The 16499-nt window shown below is 37.9% G+C and overlaps 1 protein-coding gene across 4 annotated transcripts in view; it reads left to right on the top strand.

The window, feature by feature from the left end:
- vps13d (vacuolar protein sorting 13 homolog D) overlaps positions 1-15233 on the top strand; it is a 70722-nt gene extending 55489 nt beyond the window's left edge. For all 4 annotated transcript variants that reach the window (XM_049486365.1, XM_049486366.1, XM_049486367.1 and 1 more), the window contains 5 exons: positions 2257-2389; positions 2493-2688; positions 8071-8202; positions 9716-9956; positions 12400-15233. In XM_049486365.1, coding sequence (XP_049342322.1) covers positions 2257-2389; positions 2493-2688; positions 8071-8202; positions 9716-9956; positions 12400-12531 — 834 coding nt within the window. In that variant the 3' untranslated portion in view covers positions 12532-15233. The remainder of the gene's footprint in view (positions 1-2256; positions 2390-2492; positions 2689-8070; positions 8203-9715; positions 9957-12399) is intronic.
- The last annotated feature ends 1266 nt before the right edge of the window (positions 15234-16499 follow it).

Genomic DNA, 16499 nt, shown 5'->3' with positions numbered 1-16499 from the left:
TGTTTTCGTAGTCATGGGTTATTTAATGTCATTGCTCTGCGCAGATAGATGGCTGTGTAATTTATCTCATGGACGCCTTACAAAGAATGACCGATCCAGATTTAATTTCCTTCTGAAGAATTCTCTTCAGAATTGAACTTCTATGCGCGTTCTCGTCTACAGAAAAGCCTCTTGAATGTGTGACTGACTGCATGAAACAGCTTTTTTGGGTCATGTGTATGGAAAGACCTTTGACTAAGACAAATGAGTTATCAATCACTTCACACTGAGAGCCACAATAAGTCATTGATGTTGTCCAAAGCAGACAGTCCACTCCTTAGGGACCCTGCAGGAGGCTTTTAACAGGCTGAAAGGGCCAATGTTGGCATTGCAACAGCTTGTTATTTTAAGAGACAAATTCTTGAATGGGATGAAGATTTATTGAGACATGAATTGTTAATCATTTCACCTTATGGGTGGCTTGAACGTGTCAGGACAAGCATTGAGAGAACTTGTGAGATGTGCAATTTTAGTAGATGCAACTCTAAAACAGAAGAACAGTTTGAAAATTTTGGAAGATGTAAGTGAAAAATGCAGTTTCTTATATTTTATTACTTATATTTACATTTACACATTCTAAAAAAGTTGCAGTGGTAGTGCATTTTTGACTTTGCAATGTTACCTTTCCTTCTCATAACATTTAAAGCACACTATGTTCACATTTCCAGGCTAAAGTGACTCATCTGATTTTTGCTCAATGCGGCTCAGATGTGATTTTTGCATGGCTGTGTAAACGTGCCAAATCCGATTTTTTTTTTTTTTTTTTTAATCTGAGCCACTTCCATATGTGGTTCTAAATTGGATAAGTGTCTGATCCACAACATGCAACATGAATGTAAACGTTCAAATCGGAATTCATGAGACTTTTTGCTTTTATGTATGCGCTATGTGCTTCTCTCTTGCACCAACACAGCTATAACTGGCCTTTTTTTCACCTCCTTGACCTGAGCATGTACTTCAGACCAACTGGTGCTCCATCCCAGATGCCGTAGAGCTCAAAGGTTTTTGTTCTTGGATGGTTTATGCATTTTCCTTGTTAATAAAGCATCGTTTACTTGATTATTTCAGGTTTTAGCAACCCAAACACTGACATTGACTGGCATTCATTCTGTGTTTGTTAAAACAATACAGGGCTGCCAACTTCAATCTTCAGACCTCTTTAAACAAACACTAGACTTTACTTAGCTAGTTTAACAAATTCCTGTTGGATAACATCAGCAGTGGCTTGATTTTAAGAGAACTCTAGTGTGAAATGGACTTGGGTGTATAGAAACATGATAAAAAAAAAAGTACTTACCTTTCTTGAATAGCCCTCCTCTGTTCTCCCTCAGCTTTCAGAGATCCAGTATTTTGTGCACTTTGCCCAAACAGGCTTTAGAAAGAGTGAGCCATGGCATATTGCTAAGGGCATACTAAGGGCATCCAGGGCATACTCTCCTAACACCTCTAACAAACTAACTACTTCTATCCTCATTTCCTTCTTCGCCTCCTTTACTTCTCTATCCCATTATTTCCCTTTCACCTCCTTTAGGCCCTCTCTAAAGATATTTTTTACCTTTATCTTCTATTACTTTTTGTACTTGACTATTGTAAGTCGCTTTGGACAAAAGCGTCTTCCAAATGTAATGTAATGTAATGTAATATTGCATATTTGGCCCCTGCAGATAAATCGCTTTTACTACCATCTTAGATCTAAGTCAACCATCAAGCACAAACAAATAGGTTGGGTATTTGAGCAGATTGCAAAATGACTTCCTTGGAAATGCATGAATTCCATCTGTTGATAAAAAAAAAATATCTGGTTACTGTCGAGATTTGAATGCAAAGAACCAACAACAAATTATATAAATATAACTATAACTTAAATTTAAGATGGCGGTGCCCAGAGATTTACCTAAGCTATGGGATGTAAACAGTGGCTTTTAATAAACTTGTGTCGGGGCTCTCCAGATTCTACCAATGAGGTGTGGAGCTACACTGAGCCTGAATAACAGTGCAAAAAATTAAAATAAAATATGCCCTGTCTCACTCATTTTAAAGCCTGTTTGGGCAAAGTGCACAAAATACTGGATCTCAGAAAGCTGCAGGAGAACGGAGGTGGGCTATTCAATAGACGCAAGTTCACCTTTAAGTAGGAATTTTCTACAATATTAAATTGCCTTGCACTTGTGTATATGGTGCATCATGCTCTTTATGTTTACCTGTTTGTTTCTGCAGTTTGCTGGTACCCTTTCTGACGGCCTTGGAAAGACCATGGACAACCGGCACCAGAGCGAGCGAGAGTACATTCGTTATCACGGAGCCACCAGCGGAGAACACCTGGTGGCAGGCATTCATGGACTTGCTCACGGTACAGTAGCAGCACTGTTTGCATTTGCATGTTTCTAATGTAAAGGATATGAAGCAGGTACCAAAGGTTTCCTGTTTTCTCACGTGATCTTTCCATCATCCAGGTATTATCGGCGGCCTGACGAGTGTCATCACATCCACAGTGGAGGGTGTGAAGACTGAGGGAGGTGTTAGCGGCTTCTTCTCAGGATTAGGGAAAGGACTTGTCGGCACCGTGACCAAGCCGGTAGCGGGAGCTCTGGATTTTGCCTCTGAAACAGCTCAGACTGTGCGAGACATGGCCAGCCTGAGCAACCACAGGTACGGTACAGTTCTCTCCGATTCATTACACAATTCCAGTCGCTGTGCAAGTCATTACCCACGCACACACCTACACCCCGGCTTTCCCACCCCAGCTTTTGTGGTTTCATGATGTTTACAGGGTTGTGGACTCTGCCTTAGGCTCTGTGAACTCTCCATAAACACTTAAACACCAGATGTACCTATAAATCCCACCTGGCTTTTAATTGGTTTAGCTTGTGGCTGGTGGGGTTTTCACTCTAATGAATGCCTCCTAATGATCCACACCACTACACAAAAGCTTTTAATCGCTCCCGCTCACTGCTTTAAGAGCCTTCCCTCTGGGTGTGACCCCCCACCTCTGGCTCCGACACCGCCCTACCTGATCTTTTATGAGGGGGCCCAATAGCAGCTCATATTACACAGGGTGTCTGGTATGTAAAGCCATTTGTTCTGCATTTGCCTATGTATATGTGAGGCGGCCAGGCGGCGGTGGGAGTCGGACTCGCCGCGCTGAGTGTTTGTAGCTTTTCTGCTCCAACTGCAGGAGGAATGAGAGAGTTTCCTGCCCTCCAACCCTGTGCAGCGGGTGGGGGAGGAGAGAGGAGGTGTGTGTGTGTGTGTGTGTGAAGGACCTGCTGGTGAACTGTGCAGTGGGGAACTAGGGGAGGGTTTTTTGGGGGGGGGGAGGCATTCGGAGCGTGCCTGCCACAGTGCGGCGAGGAGTTCAGCCAAAGTTCACACCGAAAACGCGCAGGATTCATGGGTCACAGCGGACACTGTCTGACCCTGCTATTACACTCTTTCAAAAACACACTGGCAGGTACAGCAAGGTCTCGTCCCATTCTGTAACTGTTCCTGAACATGCTCACTTCCTTACTTACTCGTTCACTCACTCACTCACTCACTCTTTCACTCGTCCCCTTGGCAGATCAAGCACTTTCATACTTCAGTGTCCACACAAACTGGTGTGTTAGTCCTTCATGGTATTGTATCTCATTATGATCATTTTTCTTATCATATTGACAATATGCTTTTTTAAACATTCCAAAAAGCGTAATTTGTGCAGCAAAAACTGAATTAAAATCACTACTATTTTGGATTATATAGTCAATAATCTGCCACTGCTGAAGCATTTTTTTCTCCATGTCAAAATCGCCCAATATATATATATATATATATATATATATATATATATATATATAATCTAACCTGATTTCTTTTATCATGATACAATATTTTTCCCTTTCCCCTTACCTCTAATCAGTCCCCATTAAACCTTGTTTTACTCTCTTCTAAATGCCGGCCTCAAGACTTTCTCCTATTTTGTGGTTTTCATGCAAACGTGGCCACAAACAGGACGCTCCAAAATGCCTGCGGGGAAAATGTTTGATACTGCCACGTCTTCTCAAGTGCAACAGCCCCATTACATCTCCTGCGTCCACGGCCGGATCACAAACAGGAAATAAACAAGTAAATGAGAAACAGACAGGAGCGAGCCAGGAGAACTGCAACTGTCCACACACTCCCTTTGCTCTCTTGCCCTGCTTGTGAACTCTCCCTCCTTCATCTCTCAGCACACCCCCCTTCCCTCCCTCCACCCCCACACACATCTACGCACATACACACACACATACACACACATGTACCCCTCCTCACTCCAGTATGCAAACCAGGCAGCCTTCCAGAGCCAGCTCAATTACAATCCCAAAACAAAGCGGAGAAGTGCCGGGGGGCAGCGGCAGGGGCTCGGGCTCTGGCTAAATAAGCACCCTGCTCCAAGCTCATAGCTGTCAGTTAAGTTTGAAAAGCATGTCGTTTCTATTACCCCTGCACAGCATATGAAATTCGCTTTGTGTGTGCTCTGCCTTTTGACTTTGACTCAGCCAGCGCAGGGAGGGGCTTGATGATGGAGATGTTGTGGTGAACGTCAGATTTTATATCTGATTTCTGATTAGGGGAAGAAATTAGCGATTAGCTACGTGTGTTTCCTCTTTGGTTACACAGTTTCATAATCCAATTCATCACAAAAAAATCTTTATGTCTCCGTTTCTACCTTTTTCCACATAATGTGAATAGGTTAGTTGTTTACATTGTTGCACAGTTTCGTGAGAAAAGGACTAATGGAGACGCTCCAAAATTAAAATTGGAAATTAATTACTTGAAATTAATTAATGTCTAAAAGGTTTAGAATGTATTAATTCGACCTGGTACATCTGGTGTGTGGTGGGCTTTGTTACATTGTGTTTTTTTTTTTTGTTTGTTTATTATTTTTTTTATCTTACTTAATTTTATCAAGTTAAATCCACTTTTATCTCTTGTCTCTGTGTCTTTTCGTATCTGTCCCTCTTGGCAGGTTTGTAGAAATGGCATTGTGTCATTGTATTTCCCCTTCTTGGATCTGTTATTTTAAGTTAAAAATTCACTGCAGAGTTTCGCAATTGCAGTTTCAGCAAGAACATTTGCCTGTTTAAAAAAATCCATATCAGATGTCTGGTTAGGTGATGAAATTAGCAAGTAGTTACGTATGTTTCTTCTTTGGTTTCATTGTTTCGTAATCTAGTATTGTCACTGTTGCACAATTTTTTTTTCTCGTTCTTAGTTCTCAACATCATTCAAATCAGACTTTCACAATGAAAGTCCCAATAGAAAGGTGCCAAAAATGCCAACCTTTTTTTTTTTAAACAACCATTACCCTACTACTCCGAAAAGTTACAATTGTAGAGAAATGTGCTTTTTACCCGACAGTGATGAATCAGTTCAAGAGGCATTCTCTTGAATTGATTTTAGAGTTTCGAGTACTGCACATGAAATATGAGATCTTTCTCTTTACTCCAGGCCAGGCCATCCCAGTGCCATTAAAATGTGCTATTTGATGGTTTGATGGCTTATGGTCATTTTTATGGGGTTTCTTTTTTTTTCAGAGAGGGAACAAACCTCAGTTTATTGGCCATGACCTTCATTATGAAGTTTTTCCAAATAACTTTTCAAAGATTATAGAATTGTTCCAAAGAATCAAAATTAAATATGTTAAGCACTAGACTTTTTTCCCCTGCCTACAGTAGAAAAGAATATGTAGCTTTGCACAGTGAGTAAGATCTATGGAGCTCTATGTCTGAAAAACAGGAAACCATTCATTTGTGCTCTTACAAAACTCTAATTTTCATGCATCTTGCATGTGACATGTGACTGAAGTGCAGCTAGACTTATATAATAAGTGAAGCTTTTCCTCTGAAACAAATGATGTATGCTCCATTGGCCTGTTTCTGCAATTTAATACACAATGTTGCTTAAGTTAAGTGTTTCTGACACGGCCTACCGTCTCTATGCAGAGACTTTGGGGATCTAAAAGATATTCCCTGCCACAGTGTTGTAACTGTTCCCTTATTAAGTTATATTTTTTGGCAGGGAGCTGAAGATTAACATTATTCCAGCTCCTATGCTCTAAACAGGTGTCTATATAGTGTGCTGAGTCAAGCAGCTCCACCGTACAGCAGCCTAGCCCCCACCATTCCTCCTCCCCCCACCCCTAGTCCCCACCCTCAGTCCTGCTGCTCATGCTTTTTCTCGGAAGGGAGCAAGAAGTAAGAGCTGTTTGTTTGCACCCATTGACAGATGACTGGCTGGACTCCAAGCCCTGAGCCTGACCTAGAGTTGAACCCTATTGTTCCAGCAGCACAATCGAGTGCAGGGCATTGTGCGCAAGGGCCTTCAGAGCATTGGGTGAGGCTGGAGGAGGAGAGGTTAGGAGTCTCACTGGATACCCAGGGCCAGATCTCATGACTTATGGTTATGATTATGATCCATGCCTCAGAAAGTATGTGAGCCAAGTGCATGTGGAAGTGTTGGCTTCTCATAAAGAAGAAGCAGTCCTGAGATTACGCTTTACTGAAGCAACAAGTGGTGGATTGATGCTGTAAATTTGTACAGGCAGAGGAGCTTCTGTGGTTCAGACTGTTTTGTGTTTCCCTATCTTGCATTTGAGAAAGGTGAACTTTAACTTTCTTGGAAGCAGGAATTGTGGCCATCTGTTTTTCTATGCATCGGAATCACAGAGGCCGTTTCTTTGCAGGGTTTTTGTGGTGTAATGGATAGGTCAGGAAAAGATCTCCAAAAGAAACCCTCAGGCCTCTCTGTCGTTCTTCAGAGAGCCATCCTCAGTTGTGCTGTTCCCTCATGCCTCTCATCCCCAGCTCAGTTCTAGATTAGCAGCAGCAGCTGCCGCAGACGCGCAAGGCCGCACTTTAAACAGAACAGAGAAACAGTACACTGCCGTCTTTGTGAATCAACTGGAAACTATCAACTCTAATCAAATGACTTCAGGCCCAGATTCAAGCCAGATGTAGGAATTTCAGCTCAGTGGCAGCCAGGGAGAGGGGTCAATCATAGGAGAACTGAGGCTCAGGTTTTACCTTGGCATTGTAGCTGCTCGGCCTGTCCTTTCAGTTTCTTAGGCTTCGTCCATGAAATGTAAGACAGTAGAAGAACAGTGACATTTTCATCTTCTGCTGTGAGTTTAAAGTAGAGATGGAATGAAGGCAGAAGTTGCTCATCAGATCAAATGTGGTGCTGTTGATGTAAAATACCTGTATATTGTATGGTACATTTTATTTTTGCACAGGATAGTCTCAACCAAAACAACCGTCCTCCTGGAGGATTTCAGCAAGCAGTAGAGGACGTGCCAATCCATGAGCATATAGACACACACACTCATTTATTCATTCATTAATTCATTCATTCATTCATTCATACACAGCTTTGGAAAAACATAAGAGACCACCTTAGTTTCTGAATCAATTTCTCTGATTTTGCTATTTATAGTTACTTATATTTATAGGTGTATGTTTCAGTAAATTAAACACATTATATAAACTACAGACAACATTCATTTTAAAGCATTTATTTGCAGAAAATGAGAAATTACTAAAATAACCAAAAGATGCAGAGCCTTTAGACCTCAAATAATGCAAAGACAACAAGTTCATATTCTTGCAGTTTTAAGAGTTCAGAAATCAATATTTGGTGGAATAACGCTGGTTTTAAATAATAGTTTTTTTTAAATGCATCTTGGCATGTTCTCCTCCACCAGTCTTACACACTGCTTTTGAATAGCTTAATGCCAGAGGTTTGGGTAAATTTGGTAAAATCAAAGAAACTCATCATTGTTCATTGTTCTTTTTGGCTTTCAGTAATAGTTTATACTAGTCTGTGAAGCAGAAAAAACAATTGTACAAAAATAAAGGAACCCTAAGAATCGAAAATTATTTTATTTTTTAAACAACTTTTTTTATACCATGTTTGCTGTATGGTTAGAGTTTTTGGGTATGCACATTTGTAGTGTTCTTTCTTAGTGTGTGAAGTAACAGACTGGTGTTGATTTGTGTGTGTGTGTGTAAATTGCAGGCTAGGTGTGCAGCGGGTGAGGAAGCCACGCTGCTGTAAGGGTCCTCAGGGATTGCTTCCACGCTTTTCCTCCACACAAGCTGATGGGCAGGAGCAACTCTTCCGCCTCACCGACAACATCCACTCCGAATAGTGAGTATTTACTGTAGATCAATGTTCTAAACATAGAGAAAAAATATATTTTTCCCAAAAATAAGAAAGAAAAAAAACATTTAGATCAGAATTAAACACCTATATGGAAAGTTTAAATATATCTATATATACATGGTACCAGTCAAAAGTTTGGAAACACCTCTTTATTTAATTTGTTTTCTAGATTGTAGATTAATAATAAAACATGAAAAAAAAATTAAGGGGCACATATGGAATTATGTATTTAAAAAAAAAAACAGTCTATAGCCTCAGTCTATATACAATCCCCTGACCTAAACCTGATCAACTGAGATGCTGATTTGGGATGAGCTGGAGCTTCACAGCATGAGGGAAAAAGAGCAACTATTGTTCAGCACCTTCAGGAACTCATTCAAGACTGAGAAAACTATTCTAGGGGACTCTCCCTCATGCAGAAACTGAGATTAAAATACCAAGAGTGTGCTGATCTCTCCTCAAAGATAAATGTGGCTACTCAGAAGAATCTAAAGTATAAAATAATACAAAAATAATTCAGCATGTGTTTTAAGTAAGTATAGCTTTAATGTTAATATTAAATTTACTAAAAAAAAAATCTTAAAAGGAAAGAAAACATTAAATGAGAAGAGGTGTGTCCAAACCTTTGATTGGTACTGTAAATGGATAACCTAAATTGATTATAAAACACGTCATATGAAAAAACTTGAATTACATAGTAGCATATTATTTATACACATCCATAGAGATGAATAAAAAATATCAGAAGTCTTTCTTTAAAACAAAAAAAAACATTTACGCAGATTCTAAATTTCACTTATTCATTCATGAATTGATGTCGGAAAAGCTGAACATCACATTTGCCTGCATCACATCTTTGTTCTGGAAAGTGACACACTGAGGTGTTAACAGGCGCCTAGCAGGACTATGAGGCAGCTTTGGGTTAGTAGTCTAAGACCTTGCGGCTGTGCTTGAAGCCGGGCCAGGAAAGGCGTTTGTCACCTCCGAGGCTAATCCATCCAGATCAGCAGCCCCCCCTGTGGCCCAGATGACCTCTCCCCTCAGAGGTGCCACACAGCCCATTACTCTCCCCAGCAGCAGCACCACGCCATCCGCTCACCAGGCTCTCACACACCCGGCCATGCAGGACCTTCATCATAATCACTCTCCTCCATTTATACATGTTGAATGTGCTTCATGTCAGCAGAGGCCACTTACTGCATATTACTGAAGCAGTTAGCCAACTGAGACCATGTTAGACTTAAAACCCATATAATTATTGTAAAATCAGTGTAATACCCAGCCTCAAGTGTTTTAATAAAGAAAACAATCAAATACAATATTAATACTTAAAAATATTTACTGAAAACTGGTGTATTTTAGTAAGTAATAATCAATACATATTTTGTTTGACAGTAGAATAGTCAAAATATAGAATGTTGTTGATAAATGAATTTATGTATGCGTTACGTTTAAAATGAGATAATGGTTTAATCCTCTGGTCTTCCTCTCTCTATAGCTTCATCGCTGTGGAGCCTATAGACACCTACTGTGTGCTCATCTCCTCTAAAGTGGTGTACTTCCTCAAGCCTGGGGAATACGTGGACCGAGAAGCAATTTTCCTGGAGGTCAAATACGACGACCTCTATCACTGTCTGGTTTCTAAGGACCATGGGAAGGTGTATGTTCAGCTCACCAAGAAAGCTGAAAGCACAGGCAGTGCTGTGGCCATCCCAGGCCCATCCCACCAAAAACCTATGGTGAGACTATTTGCTTTATATTGAGTTTATTTAAAGGTCTCATTCCATTGTTTTTCTTTAATTCATTTTAAAATGTCTACTTGTGGTCTCCAGTATGAATTAATTCCATGTGAGCTGTTTTTTGAAAGAAAAAAAAAAAAAGGGTTCTGGTGATCCGGTATAACAGTGCTTTATTCCTGTGAAGGAGTGGGAGGGAAGATACAATAGGATTTCGGCTCATGCTCATGAATATTGAATATACATGCGATTATATCACCTCTGATTGGCTAACAGCACTTATCTCCTGTCTGACGAGATGTGTCTGTCTGACTTCAGCGCGGTCACAGCCATGAATTCACAAGTTAATGTATACACTACTGCAGACGATGGAGGTTGAGGAAGAGAGAACTATTGTATTTCACAAAGAACAAGAAAAAGTGGATTTTAGCAGAATTATTGATAATGTCTTATTGTTCATGATCACACTCTGGTTTTCACGGTTTCCAAAACAGCCATTTTATTTTATAAAATGTACATGGTTAAAGATATTTTATCTACAATTTCCTGAAGGTCACGTTTTTCCCCCAACATAATATTTTAGCTCCCTCAGCATGCCATTTATTCCAGGAGGATTTGAAACTTTTGAGATCATTGTTTTGACTTTCTTTAGTGTACATCCCTAAAAATTCATGAGTCAAACAGAGAAAGCAAAGACGCATTTAATTAGTGTTTAGGGTGCCCACAAGATCACTGAGAACAGCACCACAACAAATGGCTAAAAGAGAGAATGTAATCACACAGGCTATGATCACATTACTGAAGTGACTTAAATAGGATTTTTTTTTCTTGCCTTAATGTGGCACAGATTATATATTTTTCATGCCTTTGTGTTCATGTCAAATCATGTTTGAGTTGCTTTTATGTGTGGTCTCAGATGTGGTAAGAATATGAAGGGTTCAATTGGATTCTATTAGGTTTTTTTTAGCCTGTAGACATGCACTTGGTTTGCTGTTTGTGATAGAAACCAGAGTCCTTATAGGAAAGCCTTTGTTCACTTGGTGGCAATCTTTGCAACATCACTGAACAGTTATTTCCAGTTCCAGTTAGTTTAAAGTGTTTGGCTCATTAATGCCAAACACTACAACACTAGATTTCCTTACTAGCACATCAAAAGGGTGGGAAATTCCATATTTTAGACAGCGACCAGGTCTTCTCATTTATAACATCACTGTTGAGAAGAAATGCATAAAGGTATCAGGGTTTACATGAACAGACTTGATCACATTACAGATAGCAATACAGGTCTCTCACATTTATGAATGTGAACAGACAAATCTAATGTAAGCCAAAAAATTATTGATTTAATTTTTGGAAAAGGGGTGAATGTAGCCAATCGTCAAATGTCAAATGTAGAAACATAGCCAAACATGTCTTATATCCTGCTATATTTCTACATTTGATATCTAAAAGAAAAAAGTGATTAAATATTAAATTCTTTAGTAGTGGGATATAAAGCACATTTTTGGCTATGTTGACATTACAAACCTAAATACAATTTTTTTTTTTTTTTTTTTTTGCTTAGACCAGATTTGAATATCTTGGCTATCAAATCTGTTTATGGAAACACTAACACATTTATGCCTCAGTCCACAATGACGTAATAAATGAGGAGACCGGACACTGTTTGAAATACATGTACGTGAAACACAAAGTAAGTGAAGTAGTGGGATAGAAGGCACATTTTTGGCTACATCACTTAAAATAATTCTTGTAGCCAAACACAAATGTCAAATGAAAAAACAGTGGTGTGCAGTGAGACCCTTCTAACCCTTCAGAGAAGAGGTGACAATAAATGCATGTAAATAATTACATACATTTTAATCAGGAAATATATATCATAGTTATTGTAAGTGTAAGAATTTATTTTATAAATTAACTAAAATAAAAAAACAAACTAATTCAAAGCATTAGTCTGGGTGTTTCTTAGTTGCTACAGGACTCTTATATGACTGACAGCGGTTTTAACCAATCAAAGCTTTTTAAAATGGCTTCCGCTCCCATGTGTCTGTGTGACCCTTCTGCTGATTTTTTGAAGGGTGTAGTAATGAGTATATTAGCAAAGTTAAAGGACAGTCTTACCAATCGGATTCATGATTTTCACTCCGGGGGCGGGGCCATGGCTGTCTAACCCCTTCTCAGCGCTGTGGGGGTGGGGGAGGATTACAGAAGGGGTACCCACTATATTCACTGCACGCCACTGGAAGAAACATAGCCAAATTTTCCATCAGCACTCTTCATTTTTCACTATTTAAAGTAAAAAGTGAACATCTTCACTCCACATGTTTGGTATACACATTATTTAGCTATTGATCACAAACTTTCTCAAAATGCACATAAAACACGTGGATGAAAAGTTTTTTTTTTTTTATGTTTGCTAAAACACTGACTCTCCTATTCTATTTAGGTTCATGTGAAGAGCGAGAGCCTTGCTGTCAAGATCTCCCAAGAAATCAACTACGCCAAGAGCCTTTACTACGAGCAGCAGCTCATGTTACCCCCCAGCGACAACGAGGACAGCCTCTTACTGGACTCCTAACTCTGTATTTCTACTAACCTGTTTATTGGAACTGAAGGCATTTCTTCCTGTAGAGCTTTTGGGACTAGAAAGCAGTGAATCAGAAAGAGAGTGCAGTCGTCTGCAGTCATTCACACTGAAGGGATTCTTTTATGATGCAAACAACTACTGTCTACTGTAATATTCTACATTTAAGCACAGATTTAACTATGAAAAATATGCAAGTATATTTTATTAAGTTCTGTGTTTTGTTTTTGTTTTTTACAGCTATGTATAGAGTTTGAGTGGTGTTTGTTGCTGAGAGTATATATACATATATATATAACTATAACATGTATATGTTTGTGTATAGAGCAAATATGTACATATAAATATATAGATACACGCCAGTATGCCACTGTCTGCCATGTACTGTACATATTGTTATTGAGAAATTATGGAGGTCTGAGAGGAAGTGGATTCTGGGATTGCTGTACAAACTGCCTTTAAAGACGTTTTTTTATTACTATCTATATATCTATAGAGGGTGTTGTTTGTGGATGATATTTCACTTTGAATTGCACTGATAGAGATGTAACAAAATGCTGCTGCTCTTTACCGCTCACTAGTGAGCAAGATCCAGCATAAACACACAAAAACACAGAGCGTGTTTACATGCACTACATAATCTGATTATAAACAGATTTCTGCAGTTACCTGATTATTCAGGTATCAGATTTCAAATTTTAAAATCCAATAATGAGAGCTGGATTTTAGAGATGCTGAAGTAAATTAAGTAAATTTTGTGCCAAAAGTTTAATGCAAAAAAAATCTACAAACAAAATTTTAGGAATCAGAAAGAAAAAGTGTATGTTGCAAATTCAAAAGAGAAAAATATATAGCAAATACATGTTTTTATAAATACTTGATTACTTTATTATCCTTTACAGTCACTTACAAATTATTTCAGTTTGGATTTTGCCAGTCTTTGCTTTTCATTTTTGTGTTTTAGTGGATTTGCTGTGGAGTTTTGGCCCATTTTTAACGGATGGATGGAGCTTAGAAGAAGGTGTTCCTCTTGAATCTCTATTGGTCACCTGATTTTGGACTAACTGGTACCCTAAATCCTTGTCTGAGACCTACAAATGGAGGTTCAAAGAGAACACCTTCTTCTAAGCCCCGCTCACCTGTAAAAGCTGTGCCAAAAAATTAAGCAGAATCAAACAAGAGATTTCAGAAACAAAAGTGAAAGTAAAAAACCAACAAAGTCCAAACGAATATCATTTAAGTAATTTTTTTCTCTTTTGTATTTGCAGCATACACTTTTTCCTTTTGATTCTTAAATTTTTGATTGCAGACTTTTTTTTTGTGCATACAATTTTTGGCACCAAATTCACTCGATAAATAATCCCCATCTTCTGACTGATGTATGCTTATACTGCAGCTCAATTGAACTACTCAAGTAAACTTAGGAGTTTTCTAGTTATCTGATTACCAAAGTCCATGTAAACGCATTGATCAGATTACTGTCTCAAAACTAAAGTTTTTTTAGTAGTCAGATTATGAAGTGCATGTATACACACTCTTAAACAGAGGAGTGTAAATGTCTCGTGACACTTTCACAGCTCTGCCTGCAGTCCAGTCCTGACATTTAAAACCTCTAGATTTGATTTAATTCTTTTTTATTTATTTTCAAGATCTACATATTTTCTATAAGCCTTTTAATTTTCTTGTGACTTAAGCCAGATATGCTAACTGTTTGTAGAACAAGCAATTCACTAAAGGGTTGTAACACAAAATATTGTGGAAGTCACAATCGTAATCATAACACTAATCCCAAACTGAAGTCTGACCTGAAGTATGAAGTGCATAGATATATTATTTTGGATTCAAATAAACCGCTGTTGCTCTGCAGTGATTGAATGCAACATTTTGTGCCTTTTTTTCTTGCTGACATTGTTTTTTAGCGTCAAAAAGACCACTAACTTTAATTTCCAATGCTTCTTTGTCTGTGACATTTTGGTTAAATCATGTGAAGGCAAAGCTGCCAGATAACTACTGTGCTTTTCCATTATTCTCACTCAGAATTCCCACTTTCATTTTGTATATTGTTTTTAATCCTAATTATTTGGCACTTTCTTAATGCATTATTCCTGGTGTTAACTGTACCACACCACTGCTATTAACTGCATTGATGGTACACAGGTTTGTGTGTGTTGCTTAAGTTTACATCTGGCTATATTATTTTTTTGTTATATATTTATTAAGTTGCCCCCAATTTGTTTATAATACTTACAGGACTTTTTTGTTTTGTTTGAATTTTTACTAGACTTTAAGTTTCACAGCTCATGATGGTACACTGCTCTTCCCCAAAAATGTAGACAAAAAATATGTGGTGTGTTCTGTTTCTTTTTCACATTACACTCAGTTCTATATTCATAAAGAATAGCATATATTTGTGAGATTTGTTGTACTAGATCTTTTTAAATAGGTATTTAGTAATAGTAAACTTCCTTTAAATCAATAACTTCACTGAGAGCAGCAAAAAAAAGTGAGATTTTAATTCTGCACTGTTTTCAGTGCTGTTACCGTGAATATGCAAGTGTAAAATGGTTTTCTCTGTTTAGCAGGCACAGAAAATCTGCACATGAATAGTAGTAACTCATAAGATAAAATTGTGTAAATCTCTTCTGTTTGTATATACTGTAAAGCCTAATAATAAAAATGTGTGTATTTTAAATTAACCCTGTGTCTCTCCATCACTTCATAAATATGCTAAGAGGAATGCTCAGATTTGTCTCACTTCTCTGAAAGATATTTAATAGCTATTTAATGCTATTCAAAGCTTTTTATTGGATTGATATATCCTTTTTATAATTGAGTGCATAACTGTCAAAAGCCTCGTTGTAATAAATGCACAATACCCCTAACACATCACCAACATAGATAATTGTGTAAATAATTACCTGTTCTTATCCAGCACTGCTCATAATCACACTGATGTAGGATCCTGAAAGAGTAGGAGTTGGAAGCGCTCAAGTTTTACCTGGGTGAGAGTCAGTCCTTAATAGAATGAGACGGATACAAAAACCTGGAAAAGAAAAGAAATGTTATGTGTACACACTGTAAATGGTGATTTGTGCTGGCAATTAGGGCTGGGTGATATGGCCCTAAAATAATATCACAATATTTCAGGGTATTTTTGTGATAATTTTATTTTTTGGTGATATGACAAAACATTTAATAAAAATAGTAGTGTATTTCAAGAGACACTACTGCATCAAAATCAATGTTAATATTAATTATTTTATTTGGCGATGTGATCCCATATGATATGGAACACCTCTGATTAAGAATTTTACCAGATTGTAACAGAAGTCAATGATCCAAAAGCTCATGATACTAATAAATCACTCCCTACCTCTGTGGGGTATGGTATAATCTAGGGGAGGAGCTACCGGGTTAAATATGTAGAAACAGGGATACAAGTTAGCAGATGCTTTGCTACACCTGAGCTAAGGGATATGTGTGGTAAATGAGATTTAGATGACTAGAAAAAAAAAATAATAAATTCTGTACTCCTGCTACTTCTGACCATTTGCACCCAAATGAGTTGGAATTAAAAACAAATTACATTAACTCCTATTATATGGTATATCCTATTATCATTTTCCTGAAAAGTTTTAACTCTTATTTTATTGTCATACCTACATTTTTAAGATCATTAAATAAACGTTTGTATCAGACAAACATAACCTGAGTAAATACAAAAATATATTTTTTAAATGATATTCATTTTCAAGAGCAAAATAAATTAAATCATCATTTAAAAATGAATGAACTGTGATTTACCACATTTTTGATAAGATAAGTTCAATTTCTCTAGCCACAACCAGGCCTGATTACTGCCAGACCTATAGAATCAAGAAACTACTTAAACAGAACCTGTCTGGCAACATGAAGGAGGATAAAATACCTAAAGAAGCAGCACATTTTGTCAGGATATGAAG

This window comes from Astyanax mexicanus, chromosome 13, assembly GCF_023375975.1.
Source record: "Astyanax mexicanus isolate ESR-SI-001 chromosome 13, AstMex3_surface, whole genome shotgun sequence".
Taxonomy (NCBI): Eukaryota; Metazoa; Chordata; class Actinopteri; order Characiformes; family Acestrorhamphidae; genus Astyanax; species Astyanax mexicanus.
The sequence above is the reverse complement of the archived record's forward strand: the minus strand, read 5'-3'. Positions and strand labels throughout refer to the sequence as shown.